The sequence below is a fragment of the Aquarana catesbeiana genome, linkage group LG09 (assembly GCF_042186555.1).
Source record: "Aquarana catesbeiana isolate 2022-GZ linkage group LG09, ASM4218655v1, whole genome shotgun sequence".
NCBI lineage: Eukaryota > Metazoa > Chordata > Amphibia > Anura > Ranidae > Aquarana > Aquarana catesbeiana.
This window is the reverse complement of record NC_133332.1, coordinates 56,600,918-56,621,427: the sequence shown is the minus strand read 5'-3', so window position 1 is coordinate 56,621,427 and position 20,510 is coordinate 56,600,918. Positions and strand designations below refer to the sequence as shown.

The window sequence follows — 20,510 nt, the reverse complement described above, 5'->3', positions numbered from 1 at the left end:
ACGGCAGGTGTCCCAATACTTTTGGTGATATAGTGTATGGCACCTATGCCAAGCAGGCTAAACGGTGTGTTCACAATGCAGCAAGGCAGTCATTCAGCAAGGGACACAGAAGCTCAAGGAGACCACTCAAGGAGACCACTAGGGTAGCAGTGCCTATTACTGTGATCTGAAGCTTCTAGAGGGATCTCACAGATATGGTGTATGCAGAGTTACTTTGGTTCAAGCTGGACCAATGTAACCATGTGGGCAGCGCCAGCTGATTGGTACCCAAGATGGAATAAAGGTACACCAAGACCAAGAAAGGAAGGCAGATTTATTATTTGGTTATGTAACAAATAACAACTGGAAGGCAGCAAGGAACTCAGGTACAAAAGTTCACTGCAATGTTGTAGTACTTTAACACAGCCCCATCATTTGTCACTTTAATAATTCTTACATTATCAGAACAGCATCTGAGGGAAGGGGTGGCTGATAGACAGAGCAGAGTTCCAGGTGCACTTAGCAGATTGATAAAAAGATCTAGAGTCCTAGAGTCCCCACATAGCAAAGCCAGTAGCGGTATCCCTGTTCTGTTCTGTCCTTCCTCAACAGGAACCTCTCCCTAGTGCTAAATACACTGTCCCTAACCAGTGGGGATCCTGTCCCTATTCTATCCACCTAGCAAATGCACACCAACTGCAATGGGGCAGTGCTATTCATTAGCATTGCTCTCACTAAAGATGGCTGTGGAGGTCATCCAGTGTTACACTGTGTAATCGGACAGCTGCTTCCCTGATGACACCTACGAAGGCTTCAGAGGAACAAAGCTTCTCTCATCCTCCATTCCCTCTGTACAGCGGGCAGCAAAAAAGCGTCACCTATAAAGTGGAGGATAAACTGCTCCTGCCTACAATCGTAAATTTATCCATATGTGGAAATCTTTAATTTCTCTTAGATAGGCTTATTGGTTTATTATTTTGGTGCACAACATATGGAATGGTCTCCCATTCTGAATTCTTTGCAGAAATCCCGCTGCATATATGAATGCTAATTTCTCAATGGGTCTTAAGGTAAGGTCATAACCTTATTCTGTAAATATCTCTTAGATGTACAATGTGTTTCCCAAAGTGGTCGAAAAGATTCCGGGACCTCATCAAAAATCATTTAAAGCTGTTCATGACATTCATAAATTTATTGAAGAAAGAGTGAAAATGCATAAAGAAACCCTGAATCCAGGTTCTCCTCGAGACTTCATTGATTGCTTCCTCTTGAAGATGGAGCAGGTAAAGCAATTTATTCTGCTGGGTTTTACTGGGAAATTTTACTTTTAGCTCACAGAAAGTTGTCAGATTTACAGTTGGAGTCTCACAAAAAAAATGTTAATTTTATACCCAAGACCAGAGCTTTAAAAAATTGTAGCCACCATTAAATTAGAAAATGGATAATCTAAAATGTCATTCCTAAACTCTGCTTTCATATAGGGAATGAGAGAGAGAGAGAGAGAGAGAGAGAGAGAATGAATATTTGACAACACTGAAGAAATGTCACTTTGCTACAATGTAAAGCAGTGAGTGTGCAGCTTGTATAACAGTGTCAATTTGCTGTCCCCTCAAAATAACTCAACACACAGCCATTAATGTCTAAACCACTGGCAACAAAAGTGAGTACACACCTAAGTGAAAATGTCATCCCTGGTTTCATGTGACTCGTTAATGTTACAAGGTCTCAGGTGTGAATGGGGAGCAGGTGTGGTAAATTTGGTGTTATCGCTCTCACTCTCTCATACTGGTCACTGAAAGTTCAACATGGCACCTCATGGCAAAGAACTCTCTGAGGATCAGAAAAAAATAATTGTTGCTCTACATAGAAATGGCCTAGGCTATAAGAAGATTGCCAAGACCCTGAAACTAAGCTGCAGCTTGGTGGCCAAGACCATACAGCGGTTTAACAGGACAGGTTCCACTCAGAACAGGCCTTGCCATGGTCGACCAAAAAAGTTTAGTGCACATGATGCTGAAACTGAGCTGCAGAAAGGTGTCCAAGGCCATTCAGCAGTTTACAGGAAACAGGACAGGTTCCACTCAGAACAGGCCTTGCCATTGTCAACCAAAGAAGTTGAGTTGACGTGCTCAGTGTCATATCCAGAATTTGTCTTTGGGAAATAGACACATGAGTGCTGTGATAATTGTTGCAAAGGTTGAAGGTGGGGGGGTCAGCCTGTCAGTGCTCAGACCATACACCACATAATGCATCAAATTGGTCTGCATGGCTGTCGTCCCAGAAGGAAGCCTCTTCTAAAGATGATCCACAAGTAAGCCCGCAAACAATTTGCTGAAGACAGGCAGACTAAGAACATGAATTACTACAACCATGTCCTGTGGTCTGATGAGACCAAGATAAACTTTTTTCGTTCAGATGGTGTCAAGCATGTGTGGCGGCAACCAGGTGAGGAGTACAAAGACAAGTGTGTCTTGCCTACAGTCAAGCATGGTGGAAGGAGTGTCATGGTCTGGGGCTGCATGAGTGCTGCCAGCACTGGGTAGCTACAGTCCATTGAGGGAACCATGAACACCAACATGTACTGTGACATACTGAAGCAGAGCATGATCCCCTCCCTTCAGAGACTGGGCCGCAGGGCAGTATTCCATCATGATAACAACCCCAAACTCACCTCCAAGACGACCACTACCATGCTAAAGAAGCTGAGGGTAAAGCTGATGGACTGGACAAGCATGTCTCCAGACCTACACCCTATGAGCATCTGTGGGGGTGGAGGAGCGCAAGGTCTCTAATATCCACCAGCTCCATGATGTCATCATGGAGGAGTGGAAGAAGACTCCAGTGGCAACCTGTGAAGCTCTAGTGAACTCCATGTCCATGAGGGTTAAGGCAGTGCTGGAAATCAATGGTGGCCACTTTTCACATAGGGGTGTACTCACTTTTGTTGCCAGAGATTTAGACATTAATGGCATTGTGTTGAGTTATTTTGAGCGGACAGCAAATTTACACTGTTATACGAGCTGTACACTCTCTGCTTTACATTGTAGCAAAGTGTCATTTCTTCAGTGTTGTCACATGAAAAGATATAATTAAATATTTACAAAAATGTGAGGGGTGTACTCGCTTTTGTGAGATACTGTATATATCTTAAAGTGGTTGTAAAGGCAGAAGGTTTTTTATCCTAATGCATTCTATGCATTATAATAAAAAAAAACCTTCTGTGTACAGCAGTCCCCCTCAGCCTCATAATACTTACCTGAGCAATGTTGCAGGAGAGACTTGGCTGCCCGGGACTCTCACTCCTCATTGGCTGAGACAGCAGCGAGGTGCTATTAGCTCCAGGTGCTGTCAACCAAAGTCAGTGAGCCAATGAGGAGAGATAGGAGTGGGGCCGAGCCGTAGCTCCATGTCTGAATGGACACACAGAACAGTGGCTCGGCTAGGGTGCACACATAGCAAGCTGCTTCCTGTGGGGGCAATCACCAGGAGAGATAGGCCAGGACTGCTGGTGAAGGACCTGAGAAGAAGAGGATCCAGGCTGCTCAGTGCAAGACCACTGCACAGAACAGGCAGGTATGACATGTTTCATTTTTTTTTCCTGAGACTTTAGTATCATTTTAAAGCAAAGTAAAAAGGTGTATCTGGCACCTAAGTGATTAAACATTAAAGTATATCTGAGGCCAAAGGTTTCTTGTTTAATTTTAGTGATAAAGTGTTCATTTGACTCTTTTTACCGTTATGATCAATGTCATAAAAGTCATCATCAAAATTTTGACAGGTCTCACTAGAATAGGAATGGAGGGTGAGATCTTCCAGTAAGGATGCCTGTGTCAGAAACCATGAAATCAGACCAAGACAGAAGTACAGTTAAATCACACTTGTTTAATAATAAAACAGCAAGCAAGATCTGGAGCCAGAAGGGATGTCAGCCAAGCAAGTCTTTTAACAGGAATGCAGGAGAGCATCTCTGTGATGTAGACTAAGGCGAAGGCAGAGATCCTCTGGGCTGGACGGCTTAAGTAGGCAGGATTGACGAGCAGGATATCACCAACAGCTGAGTACCCGTGGAGAGATAGGAGCTGGCAATTAGCCGACAGCTGAGCGGCTAGCTCAGAGAAGGAAGGGCTGAGCCCAGCCCTGACCGCCTGTTCCAGTAACAACTGTCTAAGTGGGCAATTACCTTACATTGGATAGCTGTCCACCCACTTCCTGTTGTGACTGTGTTGTAGCAGCACTGGATTGGAAAGTTCTCAGATTTATTGATAATAAGCAGAGTCATTAGATTAAGACCCCATACACACGATTAGATTTTCTGCAGATTTTTGTCTTCAGATTTACCAAAACTATATAATATGAGGTCAAACCTTAAGAGTTTCAGTTTGTATGCAATCAGGCAGGCCCTTGCACTACATGGTTTTGGTAAATCTGAAGACAAAAAACTGCAGAAAATCTAATAGTGTGTATGGGATCTTAGGCTGCTCAGAAAGCATTTCATAGTGGAAGTCCTTTTAAAATAGGATCAAGGCATAGATGTTATATGTATGTTGTATGATCTATGAGTGCCAAAAGTGGAATCGTACAAAAGTTTATTTTTTAATCACAAAACACATTTTTGATGGATTTAGGCTTTCAAATATGGAATAAAGTCTAGAGTCACTGTATTTTCTGGGCTCACTGCATAGATCAACAGGCTATGTAGTATCAAAGAGCTGATTGAGAGCCATCTCTTGGCATTCCATTTTAAGATAATACATGCAGTTAATTGTTTTGGCACGTTTTTTGGGGTTGTGTTCGATATATGCAAAGAGAGATCACACAAATACTTAAAAGTATAATGTTTATTAAAAGTAATGACAGCTACAGATAAAGATAAAGAAAATATCAAGAATACTTACCTAAAGATGCTTGTTTCCCGCCATGGAGACCCGTTTGCTGTTACGCAACATGGCACAGGTAATCAGGGCCAGACACTTGGCCATGTTACAAGTTCTAGCTAGGGGATATAGGTCTTGTATGTAGGAAATTGTCAAGTCCACTTTCAGAGCAAAATGACCTTCTAAGGAAAATGGCAAAACCCTAAATGAGAGGAGGCTAGCTTGTCCATATAGGCAGTTCACATTCCAACAGGATGAGTCTTTCAAGGTAACCAGAATAACCAGGCTATTAGAGGCTTTCTTAGATATTTTTGATATGCAATATCCCTATCATTAATTTAGTACACCAGTTGATCCTTGGCTTTCATCTGAACCTTACAGTTTTTAGCTATTTTTTTGTTATCATTGATATTTAAATTTCTTTAGTTGGTTTTGTAACATTGATTTAAAAAAATAAACAAAATTTAATTTCTCTTGTTAAAAAAAATATCGCTGTGCTTTGTGGAAGGTAATGTTTGTCTTATGACAAATTAAATGAATCACAAGAAAAAAATATAACTGTTTTTTAATCTAACAAAAGTTGTTTAAAACGAATACTGGTAAGGCTGGGGGGGGAAAAAAGCATATTTTTTACTTTTATGACTTTCTTTGTGCTTAGCATGCACAGACAGAAAAACATCTCTTGAAGTCAACATTTCTATAAAAAAGACTTGTAAAGAAAAAATTATGGGACATATTTATACAGCTGTGAATGTGATGTTTATCAAATATTCACTACAGGGTGTGATATGTTGGGGATCTCAGTGGTAGAAGCATTTTTAGTGAGTCTATGCCAATCCAAACTGTGGTTTAGGGCTTGTCGGACCACATTTATTAAAGAAACTGAAAGCTCGGAAGAAAAGTTGCCCATGCAGGGATTTTCACCAACAGAAATGGGTAACAAAGTTAATGCCAGGCCACCTGGTTCTCTCTTCAGCAGCGCCACTTCTTAGGCCTCAACCTTGGCAATTGGTTGGTCCACTCCCTGGCCTTTTGATAGGGTTCTCCTTACACTTGGGCTCTCTCACTTTTATGAGACATCCAGATTCCCTCAGTTCCCTGGACTCGCCTAGCCATCTTGGCTCTCTCCGTCTCCTAGACTCACTTAGCCATCTCAACTCTCCCAGCCCTATAGAGAAGAAATCTCTCCTCCAGCCTGTCTGTTGAGTGGAGCACACCTGTCTCCTAATTCTAACCCCACACTATGCCCAAATCCTCCAATTGCACACTAAGCCTGTCAGTCTCCTGCAAGACCTGTACACTGGGTTGGAGATTTCTTCCCCCCAAAACTCTTATGCCCCTTACACATGATCGGACTTTCCGACAACAAAACCGTGGATTTTTGTTCGAAGGTTGTTGGCTCCAACTTGTCTTGCATACACATGGTCACACAAATGTTGGCCAACAATTACGAACGTAGTGACGTACAAGAAGTACGAACGCCAGTTTTACAAGACCGGGCACTTCCAGCTCATACTTGATTCCGAGCATGCGTGGACTTTTGTGCGACGGACTTGTGTACACATAATCAGAAAGCCCGACAACAAAAATTTGTTGGCGGAAAATTTGAGAGCCTGCTAGCCAACACTTGTTGGCGAAAAGTCCGACAACAAATGTTGATGGAGAATACACACGGTCGGACTTTCCGCCAACAAGCTCACATCCAACATTTGTTGTCGGAAAATCCGATCGCGTGTACGGGGCATTAGAAGTCTCCAGACTGTGAAACCCTAAGTCAGGAATACCAAAACTCAGAGAAAGTTGAAAAACCACCTTTGCCTGTTCAGAATTAATAATCCAGAGCCCTGTACTCTGCTTATGTGTGAACCTTATGTTATATCTACTTCCCCTTTCACAGTGGCCGTGCATGTTGTTCTCTGTAATTTAAGTCACATGAACCAAGAAGATAAATCTGGAGTGAATGTCTGGTAAATGTCACATTCACTACTTTAAAATTTTAGCCCTATATGTGTTACGTCAGCATCTTGAGTAGTCATAAAAGTTACTGCTGAATAAATAGGTCTATAGTACAAATGTAAACATTTCTCTAAGGTATAGTGGTGCATGAGCTGAAGTGGGTAAAGTATAACTGAAGGCAAAACTTTTTTTTTTGGTTTTGGATTAAGTGGAAAGAGATTCAAACGCCTGTTAGTTTTTATTGCTGTCTGTGCTTCCATTAGGGAGAGTCACCCTCTCTGTTTGTCCTGTTTACCTTTATCACATCAAGTGAAATTCAAAGAATAGTCCAAATTTGGGGTTCTCCCTTTAACTGTAATAGAGGGGGAATCTTTCAGTGGGGGCACTAATTTTGGTGACCAAGGTTTCATTTACTTTGGAGAGGTTTTCTTGCACCTGTTTTTTTATAAATGCTTTATTTTCAATTTTGCAAAGCAAAATTACAGACAAGTAGAGAGACCTGGGAAAGACAAAACTGACGAGAGATACATAGAGCGTTTCCACAAAACATACATACATAAATACTCGTGGAGCTATTTGTACAGTATATAAGAAGGTACATTAGGAATACAATAAGGCAGAGAATATGACGTTAGAGACAATTCCTTCCTCTCTCAGCTATTTGATTGAGATCAGCATTACAGCTGAATACAGTTGAATATGTTGTGAACATATATTAATACCTTCTTGGACAATGACTTAGTATATGAAGAATTATCCGACATTCAGGCTTGGAACCTGGCGTCTAACTCAAAATGTCTCCAGTAGCCGAGACTGAGGACAGAACAGGAAGAATGCTGGGTATATTTCTGCATATAAGCAGAGCAAACAGACGGGTGGGTACATGAACAAAAACTTTGCCGTAGGTATCTCTCGAAGCTAAAAAAAGTTCTGGTGGATAAGAGAGAAAAGAAAAAAGAGAGGAAATAGGACGGGGAAGAGTGTGCGTGGGGGGGGGGGGTTGAGGATGGAAAAATTGTAGAGGATTCTGTTGATAGAAGGGTGCACTTCAGATCCGAAAGCTCTCCGAGTACAGTTATAGCTGAATCATTGCTTCTCAAGCATCCGTCACAAAAGACTAATAAGCAGATGAGTAAAGAAAGTCTGTCCAATAGAACCAGGTTTTACGACATTGTTCTCCAGTGCCATTAACGAAAGCTACAATCTTTTCCATAACCTGGGTTTCCTTAATTTTGCCAAACCAAAGGCTAAATGATGGGGCAGTGGTTTGTTGCTCTAACAAAGGGATACAGGCCTTTGCGGCATTTAAGAGATAGATGAGAAGTGATTTCTTATAACATTTGGCCGAGAGTGGGGCAAGATATAGGAGGAAAGCATTCGGGTCATTTTGTAAATTGACATCGGTCAGTTTAATTATAATGTTGCTCGCTTGTTTCCAATAGTCTTGCAGCACAGGCAGTTCCAGAAAATGTGTAAGACGGACCCCTCCTCTTGAACACATCTCAATTGCACTTCCTGTTTTGACTATGGGACAAGAAGGGAAGGGAAATCTCCCCAATAGGATACAGATGGCAAAAAAACCTGACAGGGATTATAAGTCTCTCTTACTCTATTCAAAAAAGAAAAAAATGTGAATCCAGGATTTTGCCCAAGCCTTAGCTTTATTCTCATTTCTAACATCTAAGTTGTCTTCTCAATTCTTTAGGAAAAAGATGTGCTGCAAACTGAATTTCACATGCAGGGAATTGTGCATACCACATTCGATTTGTTTAGTGCTGGTACAGAATCTGTCAGCACAACTTTGCGTTACGGACTGTTGATTCTGCTCAAACATGCAGATGTTGAAGGTTTGTAAAGTTCTTAAAAAAGTAAAGGACTAAAAAACACAGAGGGTTGTGGAGAGTGGGAAAGAGGTTGTCTGTATAATATAGGAACTTGGGAAACACCAATGACATCACAAATAATAAAACATTTAATCTAATAAGACAAGTTCACAGTGTGACTTCCCAACCGTTGTCCTTCGCTCCAATGCATTTAATACTTAATCATGGAGATACAGTGCCTTGAAAACCTATTCATACACCTTGAAATTTTCCACATTTTGTCATGTTACAACCAAAAACTTAAATGTATTTTATTGGGATTTTATGTGATAGACCAACACGAAGTGGCACATAATTGTGAAGTGGAAGGAAAATGATAAATGGTTTTCAAACTTTCTTTACAAATACATAACTGAGAAGTGTGGCGTGCATTTGTATTCAGCTCCCTTTACTCTGATATCCCTAACTAAAATCTAGTGGAACCAATTGCTTTCAGAAGTCACCTATAGGGATGGGCCGAACACCCCCCGCTCGGTTCGCACCAGAGCATGCGAACAGGCAAAAAAATTGTTCAAACACACGAACACCTTTAAAGTCTATGGGACACGAACATGAAAAATCAAAAGTGCTAATTTTAAAGGCTTATATGCATGGTATTGTCTTAAAAAGTATTTGGGGACCCGGGTCCTGCCCCAGAGGACATGTATCAATGCAAAAATAAGTTTAAAAAACATCAGTTTTTTCGGGAGCAGTGATTTTAATAATGCTTAAAGCGAAACAATAAAAGTGTAACATTCCTTTAAATTTCGTACCTGGGGGGTGTCTATAGTATGCCTGGAAAGTGGCGCATGTTTCCCGTGTTTAGAACAGTCTGACAGCAAAATGACATTTCTAAAGAAAAAAAGTAATTTAAAACTACTCGCGGCTATAATGAATTGTCGGTCCGGCAATACACATGAAGGTTAATTGATAAAAACGGCATTAGATTCCCCCACAGAGGAACCCCGAACCAACATAAAAAAAAATAAATGCGAGGGGGTCCCCCTAAATTCCATACCAGGCCCTTCAGGTCTAGTATGGATATGAAGGGGAACCCTGCGCCAAAATTAAAAAAAAATGGCTTGGGAGTCCCCCTCAAAATCCATACCAGACCCTTCAGGTCTGGTATGGATTTTAAGGGGAACCCCAGGCCAAAGTTGAAAAAAAATGGCGTGGGGTCCCCCAAAAAATCCATACCAGACCCTTATGTGAGCATGCAACCTGGCAGGCCACAGGAAAAGAGGGGGGATGAGAGAGCGCCCCCCCTCCTGAACCGTACCCGGCCACATGCCCTCAACCTTGGGAGGGTGCACCTTGTTCCCATGTTGATGGGGAGAAGGGCCTCATCCCCACAACCCTTGCCCGGTGGTTGTGGGGGTCTGCGGGCGGGGGGCTTATCGGAATCTGGATGCCCCCTTTAACAAGGGGACCCCCAGATACCGCCCCCCGTTTGAAATGACATTGTACCCGTACCATTTCACAAAAAAAGTGTGAAATTGGTAAAAAAAAAACAACACACACACAGTGGGAGAAGTCCTTTATTAAAAAATAAAATAATAAAACTGTCCCACGTAGTCCATTCACCTCCGCCCACGAACCAAAAAAAAAAATAAAGAAGATCTGCCTCCACGGGAGGCACATGCCATATGACGCATCCTCACAGGTAAAAGCTCTTTTAAAATGGTGTCGTTGCCGGGTGACCCTGCCCCCCTCTGACGCACGGGGACATCCCTATGGCTTCCCCCATAGCGTCAGAGGGGGCGGGGCCCCCCGGTCTGCCCCCCTCTGAGGCACGGGGACATCCCTATGCCTTCCCCTGTAGCATCAGAGGGGGGCGGGGCCACCCCATCCGCCCCCTCTGACGCTACGGGAAAGCCATAGGGATGTCCCCATGCATCAGAGGGGGCAGAGGGGGGGCGCTCTCTCACCCCCCCTCTTTTCCTGCGGCCTGCCAGGTTGCATGCTCAGATAAGGGTCTGGTATAAATTTTTGGGGGCCCCACGCTATTTTTTTTAAATTCTGGTGCAGGGTTCCCCTTAAAATCCATACCAGACCTGAAGGGTCTGGTATGGATTTTGAGGGGGACCCCCACGCCATTTTTTTTTTTTTAATTTTGGTGCAGGGTTCCCCTTAATATCCATACCAGACCTGAAGGGCCTGGTATGGAGTTTAGGGGGAACCCCGCGCATTTTTTTTTTAATTTTGGTTTGGGGTTCCCCTGTGGGGAATTCCCATGCCGTTTTTATCTATGAACCTTTATGTGTATTGCCGGATTGACAATTCATTATAGCCGCGAGTAGTTTTAAATTACTTTTTTTCCTTTAGAAATGTCAGTTTGCTGTCAGACTGTTCTAAACACGGGAAACATGTGCCACTTTACAGGCATACTATAGACACCCCCCAGGTATGAAATTTTACACTTTACACTTTTATTGTTTCACTTTAAGCATTATTAAAATTACTGCTCCCGAAAAAACTGACGTTTTTAAAACTTTTTTTTGCATTGATACATGTCCCCTGGGGCAGGACCCAGGTCCCCAAACACTTTTTATGTCAATAACTTGCATATTAACCTTTATAATTAGCACTTTTGATTTCTCCCATAGCCTTTAAAGGCTGTTCCTTGTTCATTCGGCGAACGGGTGAACAGCCAATGTTCGAGTCGAACTCATGTTCAACCCGAACATAAAGCCCATCCCTAGTCACCTAATTAGTAAATAGAGTCCATCCTTGTGTAATTTAATATTAGTAAAAATACAGCTGTTCTGTGAAGCCCTCAGAGGTTTGTTAGAGAACCTTAGTGAACAAACAGCATTATGAAGGCCAAGGAACACACCAGACAGGTCAGGGATAAGGTTGTAGAGAGGTTTAAAGCAGGATTAGGTTATATAAAAATATCCCAAGCTTTGAACATCTCGCGGAGCACTGTTCAATCCATCATCCAAAAATGGAAAGAGTATGGCACAACCTAAACTGACAGGGAGGGCAAGGAGAGCATTAATCAGAGAAGCAAATCCCATGGTAACTCTGGAGGATCTGCAGGGATGGGGAAGCTGGTCAGAGCTGATGGGAAGATGGATGGAGCCAAATACAAGGCAGTCATAGAAGAAAAGCCTGTTAGAGTCTGCAAAAGACTTGAGACTAGGGTGAAGGTTCACCTTCCAGCAGGACAGCGACCCTAAACATAAGGCCACAGCTACAATGGAATCTTTTTGATCAAAGCATATTCATGTGTTAGAACGGCCCAGTCCTAAATCCAATAGAGAATCTGTGGCAAGACTTGAAAATTGCTGTTCACAGAGGCTCTCCAGACAATCTGACAGAGCTTGACCTATTTTACAAAGAACAATGGGCAAATATTTCACTCCCTAGATGTACAAAGCTGGTAGAGACATCTCCAAAAAGACTTGCAGCTGTAATTGCAGCGAAAGGTGGTTCTACAAAGTATTGACTGGGGGGCTGACTACAAATGCACACCACACTTTTCAGATATTTATTTGCAAAGAATTTTCAAAACCTTTTATCATTTTTTTCCAATTCACAATTATGTGCCACTTTGTGTTTGTCTATCACATAAAATCCAGATAAAATACATTTCCTTTTTTTGGTTATAACATGACAAAATGTGGAAATTGTCAAGGGGTGTGAATACTTTTTCAAGGCACTGTAATGGTGTGAGGCCTATTTATTGTCATTGACATGGGCTTAGTCAGATCAGTCATTTGTACTAGTTGTATTAAAAAAAAAAAAAGACTACTAAATAAAGAACTACATTCATTCAACCAAGCAACATTTAGTTCTGGTGTTATAAAATATTAGATAAGCCATATACTGAAACTGGCTGTCAAATAGCCATTTAAGTCTATTCAATTATAGACCTTTTTGTTTTGTTTTTTTATAAATTCAGAAGTATCAGATAATTAAATTAACATTATTTTAGCTTTAAATCACCTGCTTCCATGGCTTCTATTTTTGCAGAACGAATCCACAAAGAGATAGACCATGTAATTGGCCGGAACCGGGCTCCTTGTATGGAAGATCGGTCTCGTATGCCATATATGGATGCTGTGATCCATGAGATTCAGAGATTCATTGACCTCGCCCCATTGGGAGTGCCCCACAAAGTGACTTGTGATGTTCACTTCCGAGATTTCATCATTCCAAAGGTAAAACAATACAGGGCCATCTTAACAGCATCATGGGCCCCTGGGCAAAGTAATGCACTGGGGCCCCTACAAGCCTGTCCCAATTTTTGCACCTACTCTCAAGAATTAAAGTATAATTCCTCACTATGCCCAACATTGCAGCCTCACTGTGCCAACATTGCAGCCTCACCGTGCCCCCATTGCAGCCTCACCATGCCCAACATTGAAGCCTCACCGTGCCCCCATTGCAGCCTCACTGTGCCCCCATTGCAGCCTCACCGTGCCCCCATTGCAGCCTCACCGTGCCCCCATTGCAGCCTCACTGTGCCCCTTGCAGCCTCACTGTGCCTCCATTGCAGCCTTACTGTGCCCCTTGCAGCCTCACCGTACCAACATTGCAGCTTCACCGTGCCCCCATTGAAGCCTCACCGTGCCCCTTGCAGCCTCACTGTGCCTCCATTGCAGCCTCACTGTGCCAACATTGCAGCCTCACCGTGCCCCCATGGAAGCCTCACCGTGCCCCCATTGCAGCCTCACTGTGCCCAACATTGCAGCCTCACCGTGCCCAACATTGTAGCCTCACCATGCCCAACATTGCAGCCTCTCTGTGCCCCCATTGCAGCCTCACCGTGCCCCCATTGCAACCTCATTGTGCCCCCATTGCATCCTCACTGTGCCCCTTGCAATCTCACTGTACCCTTTGCAGCCTCACTGTGCCCCCATTGCAGCCTCACTGTGCCCCTTGCAGCCTCACTGTGCCCCTTGCAGCCTCACTGTGCCCCTTGCAGCCTCACCGTGTCCAACATTGCAGCCTCTCTGTGCCAACATTGTAGCCTCACCGTGCCCCCATTGCAGCCTCACCGTGCCCCCATTGCAGCCTCACCGTGCCCCCATTGCAGCCTCACTGTGCCCCATTGCAGCCTCACTGTGGAAGAGGAAGGAACAGGAGAGCGGGTGAGCACAGAGCGGATAGCCGCTGTTACAGCTTACATAAACTTGCCTCCGCTCCACTCGCCATCACACACAGCCCCGCCTCCTCCTAACCCCTTGCCTGTGATAGACAGAACACATCCCAGCGTTGGATCCGCATTCTGTCTATCACAGGCGCGGGGTTAGGAGGAGGCGGGGTTGTGTGTGACGGCGAGCGGAGGCAATTCCAATGCCTTCGCTCTAGATCCGACTGGCCCTGATGGGGCCCCATGTGCATCTGGGGCCCCTGGGCTATGCCCAGGTGTGCCCGCTCGGAAAGACGGCCCTGAAACAATATATGCCAATCTATTTTTTTGGCTAGCTTTGGCTAGCTTATTTAGGCAGTACACAAAACAGAGATAGTATGCAAAGTGCATTAATTTATGGCAACCAATCAGATTTCACTTTTTCTGAAGATAGATAGTTGATTGTGCATGGTCTCTATTGGTTACTGCATTTTTCTCTTTATCCTAAATAAATAAACAAACACATGTATACTAACTGTGCTCACGTTTGGTTTTAACTAAAGTGGGGCTAAGGGCTAAGACCTACCTGTCGTGAAATGTAAATAAATGCATACTTGTGACAATACAGTTATTAACTATATCTACATTTCAAAATTGAATTTTTAATATGAAGATATATAAGCATGCCGCTTTATATTCTGTCATAATCAGGCTTATATGATCTTACTACAAATAAATAGTCACTGCCCTCACCTATAACTGGCCTTTGCAGCAAGGAGCACATGGAAGGGCAATGCCTGCAAAACAAAACCAAAGAAAATTCCCATCTCAACTTACCTGTTAGACAGGACAATTCGGTTGGTTGCGGGCTTATCAGTAAGTTGAGATGGGAATTTCTTTGGTTTTGTTTTATATGATCTCTTTGCATAAATAACAGTCTGGTTTGTTCTTTTTTATACATATATTTTCTTACTTATTTTATGGACATTTTCTTGGCATAAACCATTATGATCCCAGTAATAATCAAATGAGACATGTACTAGGCTAAAACTCAAACTGAACAAAGCAAGAGTAAATCCATATTTGTCTTGTTGGTATCCATTAGGAAGTATGCAGGTGTCTAAACACATTGATGGATAGCAATCCTACAGTACTAATATGGGTGTTATTATATAGTTCTCAGTCTTCAGAACAGACACTGAGTCAACAACTGACCTTACTAAATGTATACTTTTACATCCTGTATAACATCATATCAACTTTTATAGGACACCACTGTGTATACCATGCTTGGCTCTGTTCTCCGAGACCCCAAGCAGTTTAAATACCCCAATGAGTTTAAGCCTGAACATTTCTTGGATGAAAATGGGAAGTTCCGTATGAATGATGGATACATGCCTTTCTCTTCAGGTATGCATCACTAAATACTGTAGGCTCAACATACCCACCCGTGTGACATCTACAGTACTACACACATAGTATTACCAGTATCATTGCACCATGTAGATGAAGTGATGGCCCTCGGGATACATAAATATTCTGAGAATTTGGATATTACTCAATACGATGATGGAAACAGCGGGCAATTTTAATTGACTAGAGAACATGGGCTTTATCAAACAAAAATAAAAAAGATGAGCCACTGTAATCTTTCAGATAGTTAAGGAATGTGGGAAAATATTGCTGGACCCTTAATGTTATCTTATTGATATTACTGTCTTAAAGAACTGATGATGTAAATATTCTGGTTTCTGGGCAGGTGGATTCTACACCACAAAGGATCTCCTTTGTCTACTTGAATTGTAGTGTAATATAACAAAAATGGAAATTGAAGTGCCATACCACTGCTAAGAGGTCCAGATACAACTTTATTTCAATAACCAGCCAAACCAGCTGCTGACAAGACCTGTGCTTGTAATTGCATGGGGAAAAATAACATTAACAGTCTAATTTACTCTAATTTACTTCTAGTCCATTCACATTGTTTTCAATTACGCCCTGATGGAGGGGGTGTTTTTGGCCCCTGAAACACATTAGCTACTCTTTGGATTGTCCCTCTGACTTTTATTGGAATAAAGTTGTAACTGGACTTCTTAGCAATGGTGTGGCTCTTTACTTTCAATTTGTATTACTGTAATCATTCAAGTACTTTGGCTTAGGCTTCTAGATTGGTCTGACCTTGATGCCACCTTTACAGTGTTGTCATTTTGTTGTACGTCACAATTTACTAACATGTTCAACTATTGTGGAACTGGATCTCTGCATTGGGCACCCAACAGCCAAATCTTTCATGTTACATGCAGTATATCATGGGTAGCATTTGATTGCTGGCTGTATTTAGGGGTTTTAGGAGCTCCAGTGAAAAAGCAACCTGATAACAGAAACATAGTACAAGTCTAAGTCTAGGAGAGAGCATAAAATCTAAACACAGTGCAGACACATAGGAGAGCAAGTACAGGAGATAGAATGTACACGTTTATGCTAGCTGATGGTAAATGGCTTTCACTATGGTGTTAGAACTAAAAGCACTTGGTCATCATCAGAACCATTGATGGTACAGTAAAATAACTCCCTGTATACAACCTACAAGATTGTCTAGCTAGACTAAGGGTGGCCATAGAAGGTTCGGCAGGAACTGGACAAAATGAGAACCGTGTATGGGCAGGAGATGATTGATGGTTCAACTTGGGTACAACCGGCATGCTGGATTTTACTTGCAATTATTGCTGCTGCTAGGAGGAAGGAGAACTCCCATATCACTAATATTCAGCAGCACTCAGTCACTGATGTCACTATGTATTTTGCATGGGGAGTTCCACCATCCTTGCCCTCAACATGTTTTGCATGCTAAAATAACTATATCTACAACTAATGATATATTAGTGTGATGGTAAGTGAGAAGAATGCTCTTTACACTTGTGGTCAGTGGGAAGAACTATCCCCTTACAGATAGCTAGAAATATCATCAGTGTCAGACGGAACTTAGCTGAGAGGCAGAAATTACTTATTGCTCAAGGAACCCCTAGCAACCTCTGGAGGAACCCCAGGGTTCCACTGAACCCTGGTTGAGAAACCCTGATCTAAACATATACAAAATACACAAAATTTCTAACATATTACAATATATATACAACAAAAATATTTTTTCAACAACTAATGAGGTATGGTATAAACACCCATGTGTGACCCGTGTCAGACCGAAGGAGGGCGCACTGTAGGCACCAAAGGAGACCATGTATACCTGCGCAAGCATAAGAGCACATTAATGGAGAATCCCCTAAAAAGGAAAAAAATATATATTTAACCCAATACCTAAATACACATATTTTAGAGGATGATAAGATAAGTATCCCCACTTACCCTGGTAACTACCAGCAGGTATGCACAATATAACAGATTCATGGAATAAGGGAATTGTTCTTGGTCTCAAATGCTTTGCTCAGGTAGCTTTCCTGTATGTAAAAAGCATACCATAAAACAATGGCAGCTGGTGTTTTTTTCTGGGAAGGTGGCAAACAACTTCCCCCGGTCGGTCGTCAGGAACCCCCCTATCCTCCCATTGCGGGCGGGCAGCGCTCCTACGGGTGATGGGCGGTGAGCGACGGGCAGCGGCTTCTAGCATGTCTCCTTCTTCCCTGCCATACGGCAGCTTCTGCTATGCTAAAACAGCGAAGCTACCCGCACTTCCCACACTTCCTTAAATAATGTAAAAAAACAATAATAACAAATAATAATATAAGTGCAGCGCTAAACTAAATAGACATAGGAATATCCCTTAGGGATATAATGAATAATATACTATTGTAAGCAAATTAAAGTGCAATGTGCCAAATATGTCTCCACAAAGTGTCCTTATGTAAATCAAATGATAGTGAAAGCAACGTGCCAGTCCATTATGTGAAAAGTAAAAACAATTATAGATGAAATGATCTCTCCACAATCATCCACCTCTGTGTATATTCTCAGAATCCTTGTGCTCCCTCCAACTGGAAATGCTTAATTCTCTGGAGCTCTCCTCCTGGTATTCCTCCTCCTTAAAAGCTGCCCGTAAGCTTCAGTCACATCGATCACCTCTTAGTATTATGCTTCCTTAATGCTGTCTATGAACTCCAATCACAACGACCACATGCAAAGCACACAGATCTTGCAATAGTGCTTTATCATTTTTAAAAATTTATTCAAAAATCGTACAACATATATGCACTCACATTTGGAAAAACGTAGTCAGGCATGTATATATTATATGTGCCAACCATGCTAGGACGAATGTTTCATCTATGAAATGGCTCTGCAGCCCCAGCCGTCAGTACTCCCTCCATCCATTACACTCAGGCTGCCCCTTCCTTGTTCTGCGGTCATCAGCCTCTCAGGTCCCTCCTACTAGTTTTGTCACTCCTCGTGACTTCCTCAGGGAGATATTGTTACTGCTGCCATTTTCCCATATCAATGTATGCCGTGGCCATTTTCCTGTAGCCTATCATAAGAATATTCATCCTTCATTCTTTTGCGGTGGTGGTTAACCCCACATACTCTAGGTACATGAATGCTATGTTTAATGTGACCTGATATTGGTATGAACCTTCCCCCCAATTAAATGCAATTTAAACTTTATCACAATAATAATATTAATGTTCTAGCAATTCTAGCAAAAAAAATGTTTACTGTCCAAAGTTAAAACAACAAGGGCAGAAGATTTAATAGATGGAAAGTTGAAAAAATGACTAAAGGTCCGCTTTAAGCATAGTTCCAATTTAAACTGTCAAAACCTGCCTAGAATTGAAATTTCAATTTTATAAAGGCTAATTCTTGGATCCAAACATTTAATCTGCTTTATAGATTACTGCACTTTTCACGTTGCTCTGTTTATTTTTTTTTTACACTTCTGCTAAATGCCATCAGTAATTGTTTTTTAGCCATTTATAATTCTCTTTTGCTTCGCAGGGAAGCGGATCTGTCTGGGCGTAGGTCTTGCAAAAATGGAGCTCTTCTTGTTTTTCACTACAATTTTACAGAACTTCACCTTGAAATCCCTGGTGGACCCACAAGACTTAGACCTTAAACCAAAAATGAGTGGATTTGGAAAAGTTCCACCTTCCTATGAACTGTGCTTCCTCCCTCGTTAATCAATTGGACTATTGAACTTTATATTGTACTTGTTATTTTGAGTTTCAAACTGGAAACCGGAAATACGGAAATGCGTCTTCTAACACAGTGAAAGAATATATATATATATATATATATATATATATATATATATATATATATATATGGAGAGAGTATATATCTCCACCCTACCACCTTACAGCCTATGTGGAGCATTCCGTATTAAACCGTACACATAAGAATTTGATTTTTATAAAGAAAAGTTAGAGCTGAACTCCAGGAAAATATAACATACCACAGATTTCAATATGTATTTTCTGTAGAATCTATATTTGTTGGTAACTCTTGTACAGTACACTGGGAAAGGGGAGTTACCCTTTTAGCCTCTGAGACTCTCCAGCATGCACAAGATCACAAATAACATGCCAATAGGAGGAGAATGAATCAGTATGCCACTGATTCCTCATTGTCCATTGACAGGATGGTGGCTGTGAGGTGCCCAAAGCTGTATTCCGTATCAGAAATAGATAAAATTGAGGTCAGCAATCTGACTGTGCTGTCTGGCAGGGCAAACTCTGTAATAGCTGAATAAAGTAAGATTGTTGAAAAACTGCAAGGAAAGCAGATTCCATATATATGTATATAAAGTGTGTATTTACCTTATTGGTTGATTTAAATCTTAATCTAATACAATTATTAGTTAATTGGATAATACAGTGTAACAAAATGTATAGACATATCAGGAGGTTTGCGTCTAAAAACTGGAAACAGAGGTTAGTTCATTCTTTTTTTTTTTTATAAACTATTATATGTTATATTGGAACTCAATGGGTATTTTAACATGTATCCTGTTATTGTGACCACAAATTATATCTCTGTTACCTGTTTTATAAAATTTAATAAAAACTATTGAAACATGGAACTCAGTGGGTATTAGTGTGTAGAGTAGAAGTTCAGTCAAAAGCTAACTCAAAATCTACTGGCAGTCACATTCTAAGGCTAATCCTGTGAAGCAAAAAATCGTAATACATATCTTTTCTGCAGCTGCTCTGATCCGGTCCCATGCTGAGCTGTCAGTAGCGGCTTCTCTGTGTAGGTGTGTGCAGTAAAGGCAGCTGACAATGGAAGCCCCATAGTAACTCTATGGGTGACGTCACTTCCCAGGCGTTTCCCACACAGCATCCACTGCTGGAAATCAGACCGGATCAGCTTCAGAAAAGGTATGTATAGTGATGTTTGCTTTAAAGGGTTAGATAGACTAGTTTTAGAATGTGTCTGACAGTAGATTTAGAGTTAAGCCCCATACACACTATCATATTTTCTGCTGATTTTTGTCTTCAGATTTACCAAAACCATGTAGCGCAAGGGCCTGCTGATTGCATACAAATTGAAACTCCTAAGGTTTGACCTCATATTATATGGTTTTGGTAAATCTGAAGACAAAAATCAGCAGAAAATCTGATAGTATGTATGGGGCTTTAGTTAGTGTTTGGCTGAATTTCCACTTTAATAGTGTTCATTAAAGTGACACTAAGCTCTGGTGTAAATAAATAGTTTTCTAGTGCAGTATGTATTGTTAACTCAAAAAAGTCCCTTCAATTGCTCTCAGCCTCTTCTGAATCTCCAAATTCCTTTTTTTTTTTTTTTGCAAGCCGC

General features: G+C 41.7%; 1 protein-coding gene across 1 annotated transcript in view; it reads left to right on the top strand.

Moving 5' to 3' along the window:
* LOC141107666 (cytochrome P450 2C21-like) overlaps positions 1-18,935 on the top strand; it is a 32,227-nt gene extending 13,292 nt beyond the window's left edge. Inside the window, exons 5-9 of the mRNA XM_073598562.1 lie at positions 1,086-1,262; positions 8,515-8,656; positions 12,650-12,837; positions 15,020-15,161; positions 18,693-18,935. Of these exons, the coding sequence (XP_073454663.1) occupies positions 1,086-1,262; positions 8,515-8,656; positions 12,650-12,837; positions 15,020-15,161; positions 18,693-18,874 (831 nt within the window). The 3' untranslated portion in view covers positions 18,875-18,935. The remainder of the gene's footprint in view (positions 1-1,085; positions 1,263-8,514; positions 8,657-12,649; positions 12,838-15,019; positions 15,162-18,692) is intronic.
* The last annotated feature ends 1,575 nt before the right edge of the window (positions 18,936-20,510 follow it).